Genomic DNA, 17473 nt, shown 5'->3' with positions numbered 1-17473 from the left:
CATATGGTCTGTTCTGGGAAGTGTCCTATGTGACTTGAGAACAATGTCTATTCTGCTAATGTTGGGTAGAGTTTTCCATGTTGTTTAAGTCCTCTATTCCTTATTGATATTCTGTTTAAATCTTCTATCAGTTATTGAAAGTGGAATATTGAAGTCTCCAACTATTAATTTAGAACTTTTTCTCCCTTCACTTCTGTCCATTTTTGCATCATATATTTTAGGACTCTATTGTGAAATGCATGTAAGCTTTTAATTGTTATATCTTGAAAATTGCTCAATTTAAATTTTATCTAAATATAATATCCTTCATTGCCTCTTGTAATATATTTTTTTAACTTAAAGTGTGTTTTTTCTGACAATAATATAGCCACTCCAGCTCTCTTTTGATTAGTTTGCCTGGAATATCTTTTCCACCCTTTTACTTTCAACCTCTTTTTGTCTTTTTACCTAAAGTGAGTCTCTTGTAGGCAGCATATAATGTTTTTTTCATCCAGTCTGCCAATCTCTGTCTTCTAGTAGGGGAATTTAAGCCAGTGATACTTATGGTAATAACTGAGAAGGAAGGATTTACTTCTACCATTTAGCTATTTGTTTTCTGTATGTCTTGTATTTTTGTTCCTCAATTACTCCATTACTACCTTTATTGTATTTAATTGCTTTTATGTAATGTACCGTTTTTTGTGTTTTTTTTTTTTAAAGATTTATTTATTTATTTAATTTCCCCCCCTCCCTTGGTTGTCTGTTCTTGGTGTCTATTTGCTGCGTCTTGTTTCTTTGTCCGCTCCTGTTGTCGTCAGCGGCACGGGAAGTGTGGGCCGCGCCATTCCTGGGCAGGCTGCACTTTCTTTTCACGCTGGGCGGCTTTCCTCACAGGCGCACTCCTTGTGCCTGGGGCTGCCCCACGCGGGGGACACCCTTGCGTGGCACGGCACTCCTTGCGCGCATCAGCACTGCGCATGGCCAGCTTCACACGGGTCAAGGAGGCCCGGGGTTTGAACCGCGGACCTCCCATATGGTAGACGGACGCCCTAACCACTGGGCCAAAGTCCGTTTCCCGTAATGTACCGTTTTGATTTGCTTCTTATTCCCTTTTCATATATTTTTTAGTTATTTACTTAGTGGTTACCTTTGTAACTATAATGAATATCTTAAACAACCTAGTTCAATTAGTATGAACCTGGTTTCAGTAGTATATAAAACCTCTACTAAGATTACATGTTTATAAATTATAGACCTTTTAGCATAGATTTAAAATGTTATTTTACTTATTTTCCTGTTAAGTCATATAGGGGAGAAAAACAGTTACAAACCAAAGGGGTGCTGATGCAAAATACCAGAAATTGGTTGGTTTTTTTAAAGGGTATTTATTTGGGGTAGGAGCTTACAGATACCAGGCCGAAAGCATAAGTTACTTCCCTCACCAAAGTCTATTTTCACATGTTGGAGCAAGATGGCTGCTGACGTCTGTAAGGGTTCAGGCTTCCTGGGTTCCTCCCTTCCAGGGTCAAATAAACTTAAAACCTTGGAATTAATACAGTCAAAGGGTATCATACCCGGAGGAACAGACCAGTTTGAAAAAATCATCTTTCTTTTTTTGGGAGCCACAAATAATCTCAAACTGTCATACCCTATATGTGTCTATTTCACCAAATTTATTAATTGCATTGTTTGAAACTTCCAAAACATTACTGATTTTTTTTTTTTTTGTCTGTTTGGGCTTTCACTATTTTTAAATTTCCCATTTTGATTGTGGGCTTGTATCTCTTCTTGTGATTCCATCCATTTTACTTTATATATATATATATTTGAGATGTTAAGTTCATAAAAGTTTTACAACTTTTATGTTCTTTGTGAAATTTCCCTTTTATCATTATAAAGTGACCTTTTAAAAACTCTAGTAGTTAATATGAAGTAATTTACTAGAAATTTATTATATAGTAATGTTTTTAGCCTTAAAGTCTATTTATGTTTTAACTGTAGTCTTATAAATAGTATATAGCTGGGCTTTTGTTTTATTGCAGCTATATTTGGTTTTACCTGAAGCATTTAGTTTACATTTTGTGTAATTATTGATATATTGATTGTTGATTTATTTCTGTCCTTTAATTTTCAATTTTTATTTGTTCTACCTCATCCGTGTTCTTTTTATCTACTTTCCTGCCTTTTTTTAGATAGAAATTTTCTTCCCTAGATTCAATATTTTTTTCTCTACTGTATTGGAAATTATGTAGTATACCTATTCCTTTTGTGATTACCTTAGAAGTTTTGCATATGTATTTAACTCATCATCTCACTCCATAAGACATTATTAAGTTTTTGCTTAATTTCTTTGTTTTGCTTATGTTCTTGAAAGCAGTTTTCACTGGAAATACTTATTTTCTCCTTTATTTTCGAGATTGTGCTGCATTGTCTTCTGACATCCTGTTGAGGTCAACTCTCAAGCTAATTGGTGTTCTTTAGATGGTAATTTTTAAAAAAATCTGACTGCTGTTGTTCTAGGGGGCCCTGAAATTTCACTCTATTGTGTTTAGCTGTGTATGTCTTTATTTACCATGACTGGTATTCATTGGGCTTGATTCTGTGTATTTGGTGTTTTTCATGTGTTCTTGAAAAATTTTGAGCCATTAACTTTTCAAATATTGCCTCTGCTCCATTTCCCCTCCTCTCTTCACCTTCTGGAACTGTATAGTAAGAAAGTAAGACCTTCCATGACAATTTCTTTCGTATTTCTCACCCCTGTGTTGCATCTGGGCAGTTTCCTCAGATCTCACTTTCAGATCACTATTCTTCTCTTCAGCTGCCGTCAGATTATTCTTTGAGTTGTTTTTAGTGATTGTTTTTTTTATTTCTGGAAATTCATTAGTATCATTTTTCAAATATTTACTTTTTACTCATTTGCAACCTGCCCTTATGTTTCTGGAGATACATAAACATGCTTATGTCATGTCCTGTGTCAAATAATTTCACTGTATGAGGGTCCTGATTCTGCTGTCATTTATGTTGATTCTTGCTAATGGGGATTTGTTTCTTTGTGTGTCTAGGGATTTTTTACTATCAGCTGCTCATTTTTCCTCACAAATTCATATCTGGGGTTCCATAGGTCCTGGAATGAAGGGGATATCTCTAGAGAGGATTTGAGTTTGCTTCTCTCTCTCAGGTGACTGGGAAGATCGTCAATCAGGGACCATGTTAAATTCTTTCCTTGAGGTTTTATTGGACCATCCAGGTAGAATGTATTTGGGCTGCAATACTGAATGACAACAAATTCTTAGGGAATTGTGTTCTGCTTTGCTTAAAGCCAGTCTTTCAGACAAGCAATTTTCCTCACATTTTATTTTGGGTTCACAAATACATTGAAGCCCTTTGGAGAACTCTCCTCTTAGATGCCCTGCCTCAGGAGGGTCCTTTGAGGCAGTGAAAATTTCTGGTTATGATCCCTGGGCTCAGTATTTGGCTGTGAGGCAAAAGTAGATTACAGAGCTCTTCTTAACCTCTCCCAGATTTCCACACCTACTTAATTTGGGGCCTGAGCATTCCTTCTTTCCAGCTCATGGATGCATTTAAATGTTTTAGAATTTTATCCAGCATGTCTAATTTTCAGCAAAGGAGGATTGCTCAGCAATAGAGGAACCTAGTCCACCATACTGCCAGGCAGAGGAGTCATTCCTCCTTGAAATTGGCTGATGTAATGATTAATAATTAAAAGCTTCTGGTGGTGGACTTGGCCCAGTGGTTAGAGCATCTGTCTACCACATGGGATGTCCGTGGTTCAAACCCTGGGCCTCCTTGACCCGTGTGAAGCTGGCCCATGCGCAGTGCTGATGCACGCAAGGAGTGTCCCCCGCATAGGGAAGCCCCACGCGCAAGGAGTGTGCTCCATAAGGAGAGCCGCCCAGCGCGAAAGAAAGTGCAGCCTGCCCAGGAATGGTGCCACACACACGGAGAGATGACGCAACAAAAAGAAACACAGATTCCCGTGCCGCTGACAACAACAGAAGCGGACAAAGAAGATGCAGCAAATAGACACAGAGAACAGACAACCGGGGTGGTGGGGGGAAGGGGAGAGAAATAAATAAATAAAATAAATCTTAAAAAAAATAAATAAAGCTTCCCAATACCAACCCATTCTTGCATTTTTGTGGTAAACCCAATTTGGGGGGTATCAGTCTTTTGTATGTGGTTGAATTCTTTTTGCTATAGTCTTATTTGACTAATGTGGATTTTTTCCCCTTAAGTGAGATTGAACTATGAATATATTTTATATTTTAGTGCTTTCTTTATCAGGTTTTGTTGAAGTTATGCTGGCTAACTTCTTAAAAAGAACAAGGTAAATAGCACTGGGACTACCTCTGGCCTTGTTCTCTGTGTTACACTTTGAAATTTGTCTCTTTTGGCTTCCTCTCCTCCCCACCTCCCTCAACCTGATCTCCAGCCCTGGAGATGACCCTCACAGTCTGACAAGAGCAGCCCCTCCTCATCCACTGCCCCCTCCCCCCACCCCCCCCACCGTCCCAAGGCTGGGAGAAAGATTTGGATTCTAGGGTTTTGGGAAAGCAGGAGTTCCCTACGACTCCAGGACCTATGTTTTCTATTACATTTCCTACTCGGTGATAGCTGGTGCACAGGAGTCCCTTGAGTTTTGTAGTTGCTCTTTATCCTGCTGGGCAGAGTGGTCTTTCTAGAACACTGATCTGATGTTACTCTGTTGAGAGCTCGGCCTGCTCCCCACAGAGGGCAGAGTCAACACTGAGCTCTGTGGCAGGCTCTCTGGCTGGCTGTGCCTCAGTGGACGGGCCTCTTCACCGCTGGGCTTTGCCCATGCAGCTGACAACACCCCTCTCCTGGCAGGCCCCCTCCACTGCCCCCCGGGTCAGGTTCATTCTAGGCTTGCCTCACCCCTCCCTCTCCCCCTTTTATTCCGGTGAGACCTGTTCTTCCATCTCCTCTACTGAGCCCTGTGGAGTCACTGCCATCAGCCTGCCTTTCCCCACAGGCAGGGAACATGAGCCCAGGGAAGGAGCTCTGTGGGAGCTGAACCCCACAGAGTTGGGGGTCGGGGCAGATGGTAAGATTCCTGGCTCTGATGGCCCTGCTGTGCTCCCACCCTGGCCCCTCACCTGGCAGCACTGGCAACGACGGGGAGGACTTGGCGGGCCCAGACCAAGAGCTGCTCTCCGCCGGGGCCTCGTTGCTGGCGATCCGAGTCGCTTGGCAACCCTGGGGCAACGGAAGGCAGTGGTCGCCAAGAGCTGCGGAACTCGCCAGGGCCAGCATTCCCACGGCTTGGCCCTGGGCAGCGGCAGGGACTAAGAGACAGGAGGGGGCCGATAGTGGTCTCCATGTGGCTAAAACCCTGCCTTTCTGGGTCCAGGTGTATCCCTGTGGCCATGGGACGAGGGAAAACCCTGGCAGAGCTGGGACCCCTCTTTGAGTTGGGGACCCCTTCAGATTGTCCACTCCTCTGCCCTCTCCTCATACAGACCAACCTCTGGCTGCTTCAGCACTGAGCAAAATAAAAGCCCCATGCTTCCCCCATCTGCACCTGTTGGGCTGGGTCTACCCCGTTCCACTCACCCACAGACAGACACAAGGCAAGGCCGTGGAAAACTCCAAGTCCAAGGTTTATTATTACCGGGCAAAAGGAGCTTGCTCACAAATAGTAGTCAAAAGAGGTACAATCAACAGCCCTGATGGGGAGGCCCTGACAGGGAGCCCAGGGTGGGGCCCCTCCCGGCCTGCTCCTGCTCTGCGGGACTCTTTTGCTTGGGTGCCATAAGGTATTTCACACATTGGTGTTTTCACTTTTTTTTTTTTTTTTTTTTAATTTTTATAAAAATCAAACCAGTCCTGGAGCAGAAAGAAACCGCCCACCCCCCCACCCCCGACCAAAACTGAAGGAGGATAGGTTCGAGTAGGGGATTCTGAGGGACTGGGACAGAGGCCACAGTGATCCAGTCCCCCCACCTTCAGCAGTAGCCTTTGGAAGGGGTACAAGGGGAGAGCAGAGCAGAGGCTGACCTGAAGGCCAAATTCAGACAGGAGCACCCTGTCTTCATTTTTTCCCCCACTTTCACCTACCATAGAAATTTAAGCAAAATAGCTATTTTTTAATATATATTTATATATCATATATATAAATTAGGCAAATAAAGGGTGCAGGGGGCGCTGAGATGGGACACCCCCTGGAGATGCCTGAGGACAAGGTGGGATGCTGGGTGTCTGGGGCCCAGGCTGAGCCAAGGGTTTGCTCATTATTGCTGATTTGGGGCCTGGTTATCAGTAGGGAGCACCTACAAGCCCTGCCTACCACGCTTCCTGGCCTTTCTGGGGCCAGGGTGTCACCCCAACATGGCCAGGGTTAGGCATGGGATGTTGCCCTCAAATCCACTTCGTGGCCTCCTCAGTGCCGAACCCCCTCCCATGGCTGGTGGATGGGGGCTGCAGCTCGAGGATTCCAGGATGGCTCCTCACCCCTGTGTTTTCTTCTGCAGGGGGACACCCAGGGCTCCTTGGGGGATGGCGACCCGCTGGGATACAAAGGGACCTTGCTAAGTTGAAATACAAAATGCTCCCAACTCTAAAGGTCTGGCTTCCTGATCTCCTAGAAAGAAGGACTCTTGCCAGGACACGTCTGTGGCAAGAAAGCACACTTGGAAAGTTGTCTGCTAAGTGTTGTACTGAAAATATTTACTAAGTGTCATGGCTGGAAAGAAATGGAGATAGTTTAAAAAAAAAAAACCAACAACAACAACATCCAAAGAGAGAGTCTCCCTAGGACATGAGCCGGTTTTTCCCTGGGTTGGGGCTGGTGACTTGGGCGCCCGTGGCCCGCACCCACCTCGCCTGAGTGTGGTAACTGGGGAGCTGGGGTCCTCGCCGGGCCCCAAGTCCATGTGGGCAAGGCGCGGGTGACCCAGCACACCTGGGAGCTGGAGAGAACAGGGCCAGCACTTCCTCCTTCCAAGGTGGAAGCCCCCAAAAAGTGTTAAAAAAAAAAAAAAGGACGAAGGAAAAGAAGGCAGTTCAGTACTAAACTGAGTGCATCAAAGAAAGAGGTGGACCAGGTGTGCGGGCGCCTGTATTTGCTGGAGGGAGGTGGCGCTCAGAAGATGTTGGGGCACATGTGCCAGTCCTGCTTGTCTTTGGCTTCCCAGTAGCCGCCCTTGTACACGCACGCCATCTCCCCGGTCAGCGGGTCCAGCCTCTTCTCGAACCACAGGGGCGTGTGCACGTCCACCTCCTTCTCTGCTGGGCGCGCACAGCGGGCCGGTGGGCAGCCTGCCCGGCAGCCCGGGGCACCGTCCCTGGCCCCCACCCCCCTCCCGCGGGACACCCCGTCCCCGGGCCCCCTCTCCCTGCCCGGCCTCACCTTCCTCTGAGCTGCAGACGTTGCCCCGCGCGCACACGTCCAGCCGCCGGCGGCGCATCAGGCGCTGCTTCTCCTCCAGCCGCTGCTTCTCCATGTTGGCCTCGTCCCAGCGCCCCTTCTCCATCAGCCGCTGGTCGGGCCGCAGGCGGCTGTCGGTGGGCGCCACGCCCTCCTCGCTCTCGTTCAGGGTCAGGGCCAGCTCCGAGAAGTAGTACATGTTCTCCGCGTTCTCCCTGCGGAGCGAGGCGGCGTGAGCGGGCGCCAGGCCCTGTTCCCAGCCCCCCTCGGCGTCCCCACCCTCCTCCACGGCTCCCGTCCAGAGTGCCTTGCGTCCGGGGTGCCTTCCGTCCTGGGTACGACTTTCCGTCCACGCCCCCACCTCCCCCAGGCCGGTTCCACCAAGCCACCCACGGGGCTGAACCTGGTCTGCTACACTGTGCTGCTTTCAGAGTGTGTCCACTTCATCCAGACTTCCGAATTCATCAGCACGAAGCGGTTTCGTACTATCCTCATTTTTATTATTGCTTTGATGTCTGTCCCAGCATCATCCTTTCTTGCATCTGTGATGTTGGTTATATATGCTTTCTGTTTTCAACAGTCAGGTCAGAAGTTCATTTTATTCATTTGTGGGAGATGGGGCTTTTGGCACTGTTGATCTCTCTCTATGTTTATTTTCTGTTTTGATTTTTGCTTCTATATTCCTTTTAATTTGTTGGGGGGTTTATTTTGCTGTTTTTCTCTCCAAGTTCTTGAGACTGGTGCTTGTTAGAGCATTACTTTTCAGCTTTTCTCCTTTTCTAATATATGCATTTTAAGACTTTAATGTATAAGGCCATACTTTTTCCTCCAAATACTGTTTTAGTTGAATCCCACCCTTTTTATATGTATTATTTTCATTATTTAATTATAAATATTTTCCAACTTCCATTATATCTTCTTTGACCAATGAATTAGTTGGAAGTGTATTTCTTAAATTTATAAACATGGGATTTTACTGGTTTTTTTTTCTTGTGTAATTGCCTTAGAGCCAGAGAATATATTTGGTATAATTTTAGTTCTTTGAAATTTGCTTTGTGGCCTACCTAATATATGGTCAATTTTTGCAAATATGCCATGTGTAAAGAGAATGTGTTTCACTGTAGTTGTTGGAGTGCTGTAATCTACCATTGTCCACATTTAGCTGATTTTTTTCCTGCCATCCATTACTAAAAAAGGTATTTAAAAATTTCCCACTTTGATTGTAAATTTGCCCCTTTCTCCACATATTGTCAGCAAATTTTTCTGTATATATTTTGAGGCTATGTTGTTGGGTACAAGGTTCATTCAAATTTAAAACTCTTCCTGGTGAATGGACCCTTCATTATGAATTGTCCTTATACTTAATATTCCTTTTGTCTCAGAGTCTTTTCTGTGATATTAATGTAGCTACAGCAGCTCTGGTTTGGTTAGTATTTCTATGGGCATATCTTTTTCCATCCTTTTATTTCAATCTTTCTTTGTCATTTTATTTTGTTGCATCTCTCCCAGGCTGCCTATAGATTGCTCACAATGATTTTATGCACAATTAAGGTACTCTTCCTCCCAAGTAGTGATTCCCACTGGCTGAAATCCTTAGTGATGGAACTTAGGTCAGTGACAAATGCATCATTGTTTTTTGTGTCTAGTTTAAGATATCTTTCCTTAAGATCTAAAGGCTATTCATCTGGTTTTTTAAAATTTTTGAGTTTTTATTTACTGTTTGACACTTAAGACTTTGATCTGTCTGGAGTTGATTTTTATGATGCTATAAGGTAGGGATTCAGTTAATCTTTTTCCATATGGATATCCATTTGGTGTGCAGTCCCATCTTCCCCTATGATGGCATGCCATCTCTGTCATATACCAAATATACGTATGTCCATGGGTCCATTTCTGAGCTCAATATTCTATTAGACTGTAGCTTCAAAATAAGTTCTGAAACCTAGTAGAGCATGTCCTCTCTTCTCCATTCTTCTTTTTCAGAAATATCCTGGCCCTTTGTATTCTTCAAAATAAATTTAAAGATGTTAATATCAAGTTACATGGAAATCCCTATTGGAATTTTGTTTGCTCTATTGACTCTTAAGATCATGACATCTTTACAATACCAAGTCTTTCTATTCATGAACAGTGTATCTTCCTCAATTTATTTAGCTCTTCTTAGATATCTGTGGCAGTTTGAGATTATTTTATGAATCCCAAGAAGACAAAGATTATGTTTGTAAACTAATCTATTCCTCTGGGTGTGATACCTTTTGAGTGTATTAAATTTAGTTGAGGGGCCTTTCATTATTAATAGATTACTTGATAAGATTGACTTAGGGCTTTCTCTTTTTTATTTTTTATTTTTTTTAAAGATTTATTTATTTAACTCCCCCCCTCCCCTGGTTGTCTGTTCTCTGTGTCTATTTGCTGTGTCTTGTTTCTTTGTCCACTTCTGTTGTCGTCAGCAGCACGGAAGTGTGTGCGGGGTCATTCCTGGGCAGGCTGCACTTTCTTTCGCGCTGGGCGGCTCTCCTCACAGGTGCACTCCTTGTGCGTGGGGCTCCCCTACGCGGGGGACACCCCTGCGTGGCACAGCACTCCTTGTGCACATCAGCACTGCGCATGGGCCAGCTCCACATGGGTCAAAGAGGCCCGGGGTTTGAACCACGGACCTCCCATGTGGTAGACGGATGCCCTAACCACTGGGCCAAGTCCATTTCCCATGACTTAAGGCTTTCGATTGGACTATGTCAATGAGGCGTGACTCAGTTGCGTCTCCTCCCCATTGCTGGATCTGATATACCCAGAGACAGACAGACACAGGAAAAAGGCAGCTGCTGTGTTTGATGCAGCCGTGTGAGAGAGGACTAGAGGACTGCTTAAGCACGAAGCCCCCAAGAGGCTGGGCCCACAGAGCAGCTCAAGAGGAGACAAGCCCTATGCCAGGTTTGCCCACAGCTGCAGAAAGGTGGAGACCTTGGCAGAGATCAGTGGCCATCTTGCTTGCCACATGGCAGCTGACTGGTGAGAAAGCACTTCTAGCGGTGCCCTGATTTGGACTTTTCACAGCCTTGGAACTGTAAGCTTTTACCCCCAAATAAACCCCCTTTATAAAAGCCAATGCATTTCCAGTACTTTGCATCGTTGTCCTTTGGCAAATTAAAATAATATCTTAGTAAAGTTTTATAATTTTCTCTATAGAGATCTTGAATATAAGATTTACTAAAAAGTCTGATGTTTTCTGATACTACTTCTCTTAAATTGTATTATCTAGTTGTTAGTTGTTAGTGTATGGAAATGCAACTGATTTTTGTATATTTATCTTACATCCAGGTACCTAAAATGCTTTTTCTGAGGCTACAGAAATCTGTTAATGTGTTTATGAGTTGTCAAATACAAAACCATCCTTGCATACCCAGCATAATGGCAACATCATGGTAGAGTGTTATCTTTTTTATACACTGGATTGGATTTTTTGATGTTTAACAATTTTGCTTATATATTAATAAGTGAAATAGGGCAGAATTTCTTTTTTAAAGATTTATTTTTTTATTTATTTCTCTCCCCTTCCCCACCCTGGTTGTCTGTCCTCTGTGTCTATTTGCTGCATCGTCTTTGTCCGCTTCTATTGTTGTCAGCTGCACAGGAATCTGTGTTTCTTTTTGTTGCGTCATCTTGTTGTGTCAGCTCTCCATGTGTGCGGCGCCATTCCTGGGTAGACTGTACTTTCTTGCGCGCTGGGCGGCTCTCCTTACGGGGCACACTCCTTGCGCATGGGGCTCCCCTACGTGGGGGACATCCCTGCGTGGCACGGCACTCCTTGTGCACATCAGCACTGCACATGGGCCAGCTCCACATGGGTCAAGGAGGCCCGGGGTTGAACCACGGACCTCCCATGTGGTAGATGGATGCCCTAACCACTGGGCCAAGTCTGCTGCCAGAAGTTTTTTTCCCTATTACAGTCTTCGCCTGGTTTGGTACAGGGTTATGCTGGCATGTCATGAATTATTTAATCCTTTTTCTATTTTCTGGGATAAAATATATAAAGTTGGGATCTTAAGTTCCTGGAAAATTGGTAGAGTTTACCTATAAAATGATCCAGGCCTTGTGCTTTACTTGTGGGAAGTTTTAAATCACTGCTTTAGTTTTTTAAATTATTATAAGACTATTTTCACTTTTTATTTCTCCTCAGGTTAGTTCTTGTAATTTGTCTTTTTCATCTGTTTTAAGTTTTTAGCATATGTTTGTTGGCAGAATTCCCTTATCAACTTTTCATACTTGACATATCATTATGAATTCCTTTTCATTATTTTTTCCTTTTTTTCAAGACATTTACTAAATGTCTTTTTATTATGCTTTATTGATTTCTGCTTAGTTTTAAAGTATGTTTTCTCCCTTTGGGTTTATATTGTACTTTCTCTAATTTCCTGAGAGTATAAACTTAGAAAACCCCTTAAATTCATGAGATTATACACCTACTTAAGGCTATATATTTCCTTTGAAGCATTTACTGCCTTGTTGCATCCAGCCAGTTTTGATATCTTTTCATCATTCAGCTCATTTCTAGGTACTTTTAAATATCCATTGTGATTTCTCATTTTACCTATAAGTTACTTAGCAACTTAGTCTTTTCCATGTAGGTGGGGATTTTTTTTTTTTGTCATTTTTTTCTTCTAACTTGTCTTAAAATAGATCATGGTCTGTATGATACCCTCTTTAAATTTCTTGAGGCTTTCTTTATGGTTTGATACATGATTAATTTTTGCATATATTCCATGTATACTTAAGAAAAAGTATGTTTTATGATTATAGCATGTAGAGGTTTATATCTTGTGTTGTTTTAATCTCCTTCATCTTGCTGTTTTTTCTTCCCCTCTGACCTGTCAACAAGTGAGAGGGATGATTGAAAGCTCCCAATCTCCAGGTGATGGATTGATCAATTGCTCCCATTACTATCACAAGACATGCATTGTATATTTTGTAGGCTTTCTTACATGAAAAATGTTTGAAACTACTTTATCTTCTTGATGAATTCAACCTTTTATCATTACGTAGCAACCTTCTCCAATTGCTACTGCTTTTGTCCTGATGTCTGTATTACCTCATATTAATATAGATATTAGTTTTTTGTTTAGTATTTTTATGATATGTCTATATTTTACTTTCAACCTTTGTAGTATCTTTTTGTTTGGGGTCTTTCTTAGAAAGAAAATGTATCTGGGTTATTAAAAACCCAATCAGGGAAGCAGATGTGGCTCAAGCATTTGGGTGCCCACTCTTCACATGGGAGGTCCCAGGTTTGGTTCTGGTGCCCCCTGGAGAAGACAGTCAAGATGCCAGCTGACCTGATGGATTGGCATGGTGAGCTGATGCAACAAGGAGACACAAAGAGGAGACAAATGAGAGACATAACAGAGCAGCAAGTGGAGGTGGTTCAAGTGATTGGGTACCTCTCTCCCACGTGAGAGGTCCCGGGTTGGGTTCTCAGTGCCTCGGAAGAGAAGACAAGCTCACACCGAATGGACACAGAGAGCAGACAGCAAGTACAAACAACAGGGGGGAGGGTGGATAAAAAAATCCAATCACTGGATATTTTGCCTTTTTACTAGTGAATTTTCATCTACTTATTGTAATCATTGATATGCTTGGACCTCTTTCTACTATTTTAATTCATTTACTGTTTTTATCTGTCCTTTTTCTTTTAAATCTTTTCTTACTATTTTCAAAATCTTGTATCTGCCTCTTTTCTCTAATGAGGCAAGAATTTAGCATTCCCTCACATAAATTGGTCGTCCTTCTCCATCCCTCTAAACTCTACTGTGTTAACATTTTCTAGACTTCTTTTTAATCTCTCCTCCCCAAGATGGCTTCCTTGTTTGTCTGCTCATTGTGTCTGCTCCCTGTCTGCTTGTCTTCTCTAGGAGGCTCTGGGATCTGAACCCAGGAACTCCCCTGTGGGAGGTGGGTGCCCAACTACTTGAACCATATCCATTCCTCCCATTTTCTAGACTTTTAATTCTGGATTATTATGGGCATAGTTTCTCCTTTTCTTTGGTCTTAGTAATTGTTTTAAAATACATTTTAGGGAAGCAGACTTGGCTCAACAGATAGAACGTCCACCTACCACATGGGAGTCCCAGGGTTCAAACCCAGGGCCTCCTTGACCCGTACGGAGCTGATGCACACAAGGAGTGCCGTGCCACGCAGGGGTGTCCCCCATGTAGGGAGCCCCATGCGCAAGGAGTGTGCCCCACAAGGAGAGCCGCCCAGCGCGAAAGTGTAGCCTGCCCAGGAGTGGCGCCGCACACATGGAGAGCTGACATAGCAAGATGATGCAACAAAGGGAGATGCGGATTCCCCGTGCTGCTGACAAGATTAGAAGCGAGCACAGAAGAACACAGAGCAAATGGACACAGAGAGCAGACAATGGAGGGGGGGGGGAGTGAAAGAAAAAAAATAAAATAAAATACATTTTAGGGAAGTGGATGTGGCTAAAGTGCTTGAGCTCCCACCTACCAAATGGGAGATTACTGTTTTGGTTCTAGAGAAGACAGTGAGCTGGCACAACAAGCTCACACAATGCAAGACACAACAAAGCAGGGAATGGAGTGGCTCAAGCGATTAGACTGGAGATCCTGGGTTCGGATCCCAGTGCGTCCTAAAGAAACAAGGAAGACAAACAGACACAGCAAGTGCAAACACCAAGGGGGTGGGGAGAAAGAAATCTTTAAAAAAATAAGAATAAAATACATTTTACTTCATATGTCCATTGCAGCATCTTTTGGATTTTTTCCTTCCACTTTTAAAGTCCAATACCATTTTCACTGGGGTCTTCATGTGGCAAAACTTCTGAGGCTATGTGGCTGAGGATATTTTTTTAAACCATGTCTTCATATTTGAATGATAGCTTGATGGGATAGAAAATTCTACTTTCAAATTTCCTTGCCATCACTGTTTGGAAAATATTAGTCCAATGTTGGTTGTCAAAAAAAAAAAAATCTGATGTCAATCTGATTCTTCATCCTTGACAGTAATCTGCTTCTCCTTCTGTCTGAAAGATATTAGAACTTTCCCTTGGATCATAATTTTTACCACACTGTGTCTAGGTGAAAGTTTTTATCTCTTGACTTTGGCACTTGTATTAGTCAGCCAAAAAGGTGCTGATGCAAAATACCAGAAATCTGTTGGGTTTTATAAAGGGTAACTATTTGGGATAGAGGCTTATGGTTACCAGGCCATAGAGTGTAATTTACTTCCCTCACCAAAGTCCGTTGCCATGTGTTGGAGCAAGATGGCTGCCGACGTCTGCAGGGTTCAGGTTTCCTCTTCCTCTTAAGGCTCCGTGGTCCCAACTTCTTCCAATATCAGTTGTAGGCTGGGATAAGTTTTGTCTTTCTCCCGGAGTTTTTTCCAGGCTCAGCTTCCCTGCTCTCTCCACAAGGCCAGCTGTGAACTGTAGGTGACTGGCTCTTCCCAGGGCCCCTACCGCATCTAACGGGGCCTTTTCTCTTTCCTCATATATCTGCTTCTCCATGTGCTTTACTTCCTGGGCTCCAGGATCAAAACTCTTTCTCCTCTGCCATGTTGTTTTCTCTGAGTTCCCACCCACCAAGGGGGCGGGGACTCAACATTCTACTGATGTGGCCCAACCAAAGCCTTAATCATTATTTAATCAAGTTAAAGTGAAACCTCTGAATCCAATCCAATCGAATAGGCCCAGAGAAACAGACCAGTTCACAAACATAATCCAATATCTATTTTTGGAATTCATAATACCAAACTGCTACAGCCCTCTAAGATCTTTCATCTCTTCTATTTTTGTTTCAGGAAACTTAACATCCATTATTTAACTCTTCTTTTTTCTTCCCCATTTAAAGTTTTCCTTTCCTTCTGAGATTCCAGTGAAAAATTTAGTGGTTACCCAAAAATTACAATATGCATACTCTGTGCAGTCAAAAGTTAATTGACCCTCCTCCTGGGTGGCACAAAGACCTCACAGCAGTTTCCCTCTGTTTATCCCTCTTCTGACTTAAATGATGGTTTGGGCCATATTTTAAATCCCACGAGGCATTGCTGCTCTTGTTTATTCAATGTTCATTTAGATTCACACAGTTTTTGTTCGTTCATTCATACATCTCATGTCTTCCATCTGGGGTGACAAACTCAGTATCTGACTATGCCTTGATGGTAACTTAAAACTGTTCTCCCTGGCTGGGTACTTCTAGGCTGGCGGTGATTCTCTCTGCACATGGAAGATATCATTTGACTGTCTCCAAGCTTCCATTACTGCTGATGAGGAGACAGCTGTCCCACTGTTGTTCCTTTGAAAGTGATGTCTTTTAAAAACCTAAATGTGTAACATCGTCAGCATTTTCTCTGTACAGATTGAGGTGCGGAAATTTTCTGCTACTTTCTATTCAGACGTGGTCTCTCTTTCCTTCTGGCAGTCTGACTAGAAGCAGGCTATACCTTGTTCTCAAACCACAAAGTGTGCACGAATCCCTTGGGGATCTTACCAAAACACAGAACTGATGGAGGGAGTCTTGGTGGGGACTCTACACACAGACGAGTTCCCAGCAATGCTAGTGCTGCTGCCCAGGGACTGCAGGTGGGGCTGCCGGGGTGGGGAGACCCCTTTCATTTTCGTCTGACTCTTATTCAGCTGGTGCATATTCTCTTCGGTTGTGTTCAGCCTATTTCACCTTTCCACGGAGTTCTCCATTTCATTTTAGTTTTCCTCTGCAGACTTCCATTTCTCTTTCAGGTCTGCAGCGCCACTTCCTAGATTCCTACAGCTGCTGTATCACCCCAAACTTGGTGGCTTTGAAAACATCAGATACCTGTTGTCTGTGTCCTGCAGTCATCTTGAGTTGGGCTTTTATTTCTTTTGGCCACGCAGCCACCCTGTCCTCCCACCCTGTTTAAAGTCTCTTACTGTCACCCGACGGTGTGCTTTATTTCCTGGCTGAGTGTCCGTCTTACACGCCAGGATCTCGGTCGCCTGTGAGCATAGCACTTTGGTGTGCCCTTTGCATGGCACGTGGCCGGAACCCTGCGTCGTCGGGCCGGGCCTCCATACTGCTCACTCTCCCTCCACCCACCCGCTCTTCTCTTCCCTGGCCCCATAGCACGCGGGGGGCAGCCCCCTACTCACGGCAGCGGGTACTTCTTCCACAGCAGCTTGGCGGGCAGGGTCTGGTACACCGTCTTCGGCTTCCCGTCGGAGCTGGGGCTGCTGGGACTACTGTGAACGATCTTGGAACACTCCATCTGTTCGTCCCACGAGCCGGACAGCACGTAGTGGGCCTTGCCCTGGCTGTCGCTCACCACCCCGGTCACCTGTGGACATGGGCAGGACCGGCGTGGGCGCAGGCCCGCTCTGGGTCCCCTCCCCCAAGGCTCTGCCCGGTGGCCCTTCCTTACCTTCCGGGCTGTCTCTTTGGAGAAGTAGCTGTAGGGCAAGAACTTCAGCTGGCAGCAGTCCTTGGTCTTATGGTTCACAATCTCGATGTCCCCTGTCTGGTGAGAGCGGGCAGTGGTCAACGGCCAAGCCGTGGGCCAGGCACCCCCTCCCCGAGGGCGCCCCCCGCACCTGGTCGATCCAGAGCTTGCCCACGATGATGTTGTGCACAGTCGAGGTACTCTTCCTCCACACGTAGTGGTTCCCGCTGGCCTGGAATTCTAAGTGGATGGCACCTGGAGGCCGGAGGCAGGGTCAGCGATCACGGCCCCCGGGGTGGGCACCCCTTCCCCCCCAGCCTGCCCTGGCGCCCGTCTGTGCAGAATAGGCATGGCGGGGAGGAGTGCAGACAGGCAGAAAGATGATGGAAAGCCCCAAGCTCCCTCACGGGCTGGCAAAGCCCTCCCCCTGATCCTCAGGTGTGCTCGGACCCGGCTCACCTAGAGGCATGATGGAGAGGTATTTGCCCCGGAACTTGCTAGAGATGGTGATCTCCTGCCAGAGGCTCCAGCCGTGCTTGGAGAACGCGTAGTGTGCAGCCGAGGGTGGGTGGTGGCTCACCTGAGGCCAGACGCGAGGGCGTGAGCGTCCGTGGGACACGGCCCTGGGCCTCCCCCGGCCGCCCCCCGCGAAGGGCAGTG

At 44.8% G+C, this 17473-nt stretch overlaps 1 protein-coding gene across 4 annotated transcripts in view; it reads right to left on the bottom strand.

The window, feature by feature from the left end:
* Nucleotides 1-5596: 5596 nt before the first annotated feature.
* The window catches only part of OSBP2 (oxysterol binding protein 2), a 244718-nt gene continuing 232841 nt past the window's right edge, over nucleotides 5597-17473 (bottom strand). For 2 of the 4 annotated variants that reach the window (XM_012520769.3, XM_058281671.2), the window contains 6 exons: nucleotides 17273-17393; nucleotides 16965-17068; nucleotides 16796-16891; nucleotides 16527-16711; nucleotides 7370-7602; nucleotides 5597-7245 (listed from right to left, as the gene is read on the bottom strand). In XM_012520769.3, the coding sequence (XP_012376223.2) occupies nucleotides 7103-7245; nucleotides 7370-7602; nucleotides 16527-16711; nucleotides 16796-16891; nucleotides 16965-17068; nucleotides 17273-17393 (882 nt within the window). In that variant the 3' untranslated portion in view covers nucleotides 5597-7102. Of the gene's footprint in view, nucleotides 7249-7369; nucleotides 7603-16526; nucleotides 16712-16795; nucleotides 16892-16964; nucleotides 17069-17272; nucleotides 17394-17473 lie in introns of all 4 variants that reach the window. The other 2 variants (XM_058281670.2, XM_012520770.3) reach the window with 1 other exon arrangement.

This window comes from Dasypus novemcinctus, chromosome 19 (genome assembly GCF_030445035.2).
Source record: "Dasypus novemcinctus isolate mDasNov1 chromosome 19, mDasNov1.1.hap2, whole genome shotgun sequence".
In the NCBI taxonomy this organism is placed as follows: Eukaryota; Metazoa; Chordata; class Mammalia; order Cingulata; family Dasypodidae; genus Dasypus; species Dasypus novemcinctus.
The sequence above is the reverse complement of the archived record's forward strand: the minus strand, read 5'-3'. Positions and strand labels throughout refer to the sequence as shown.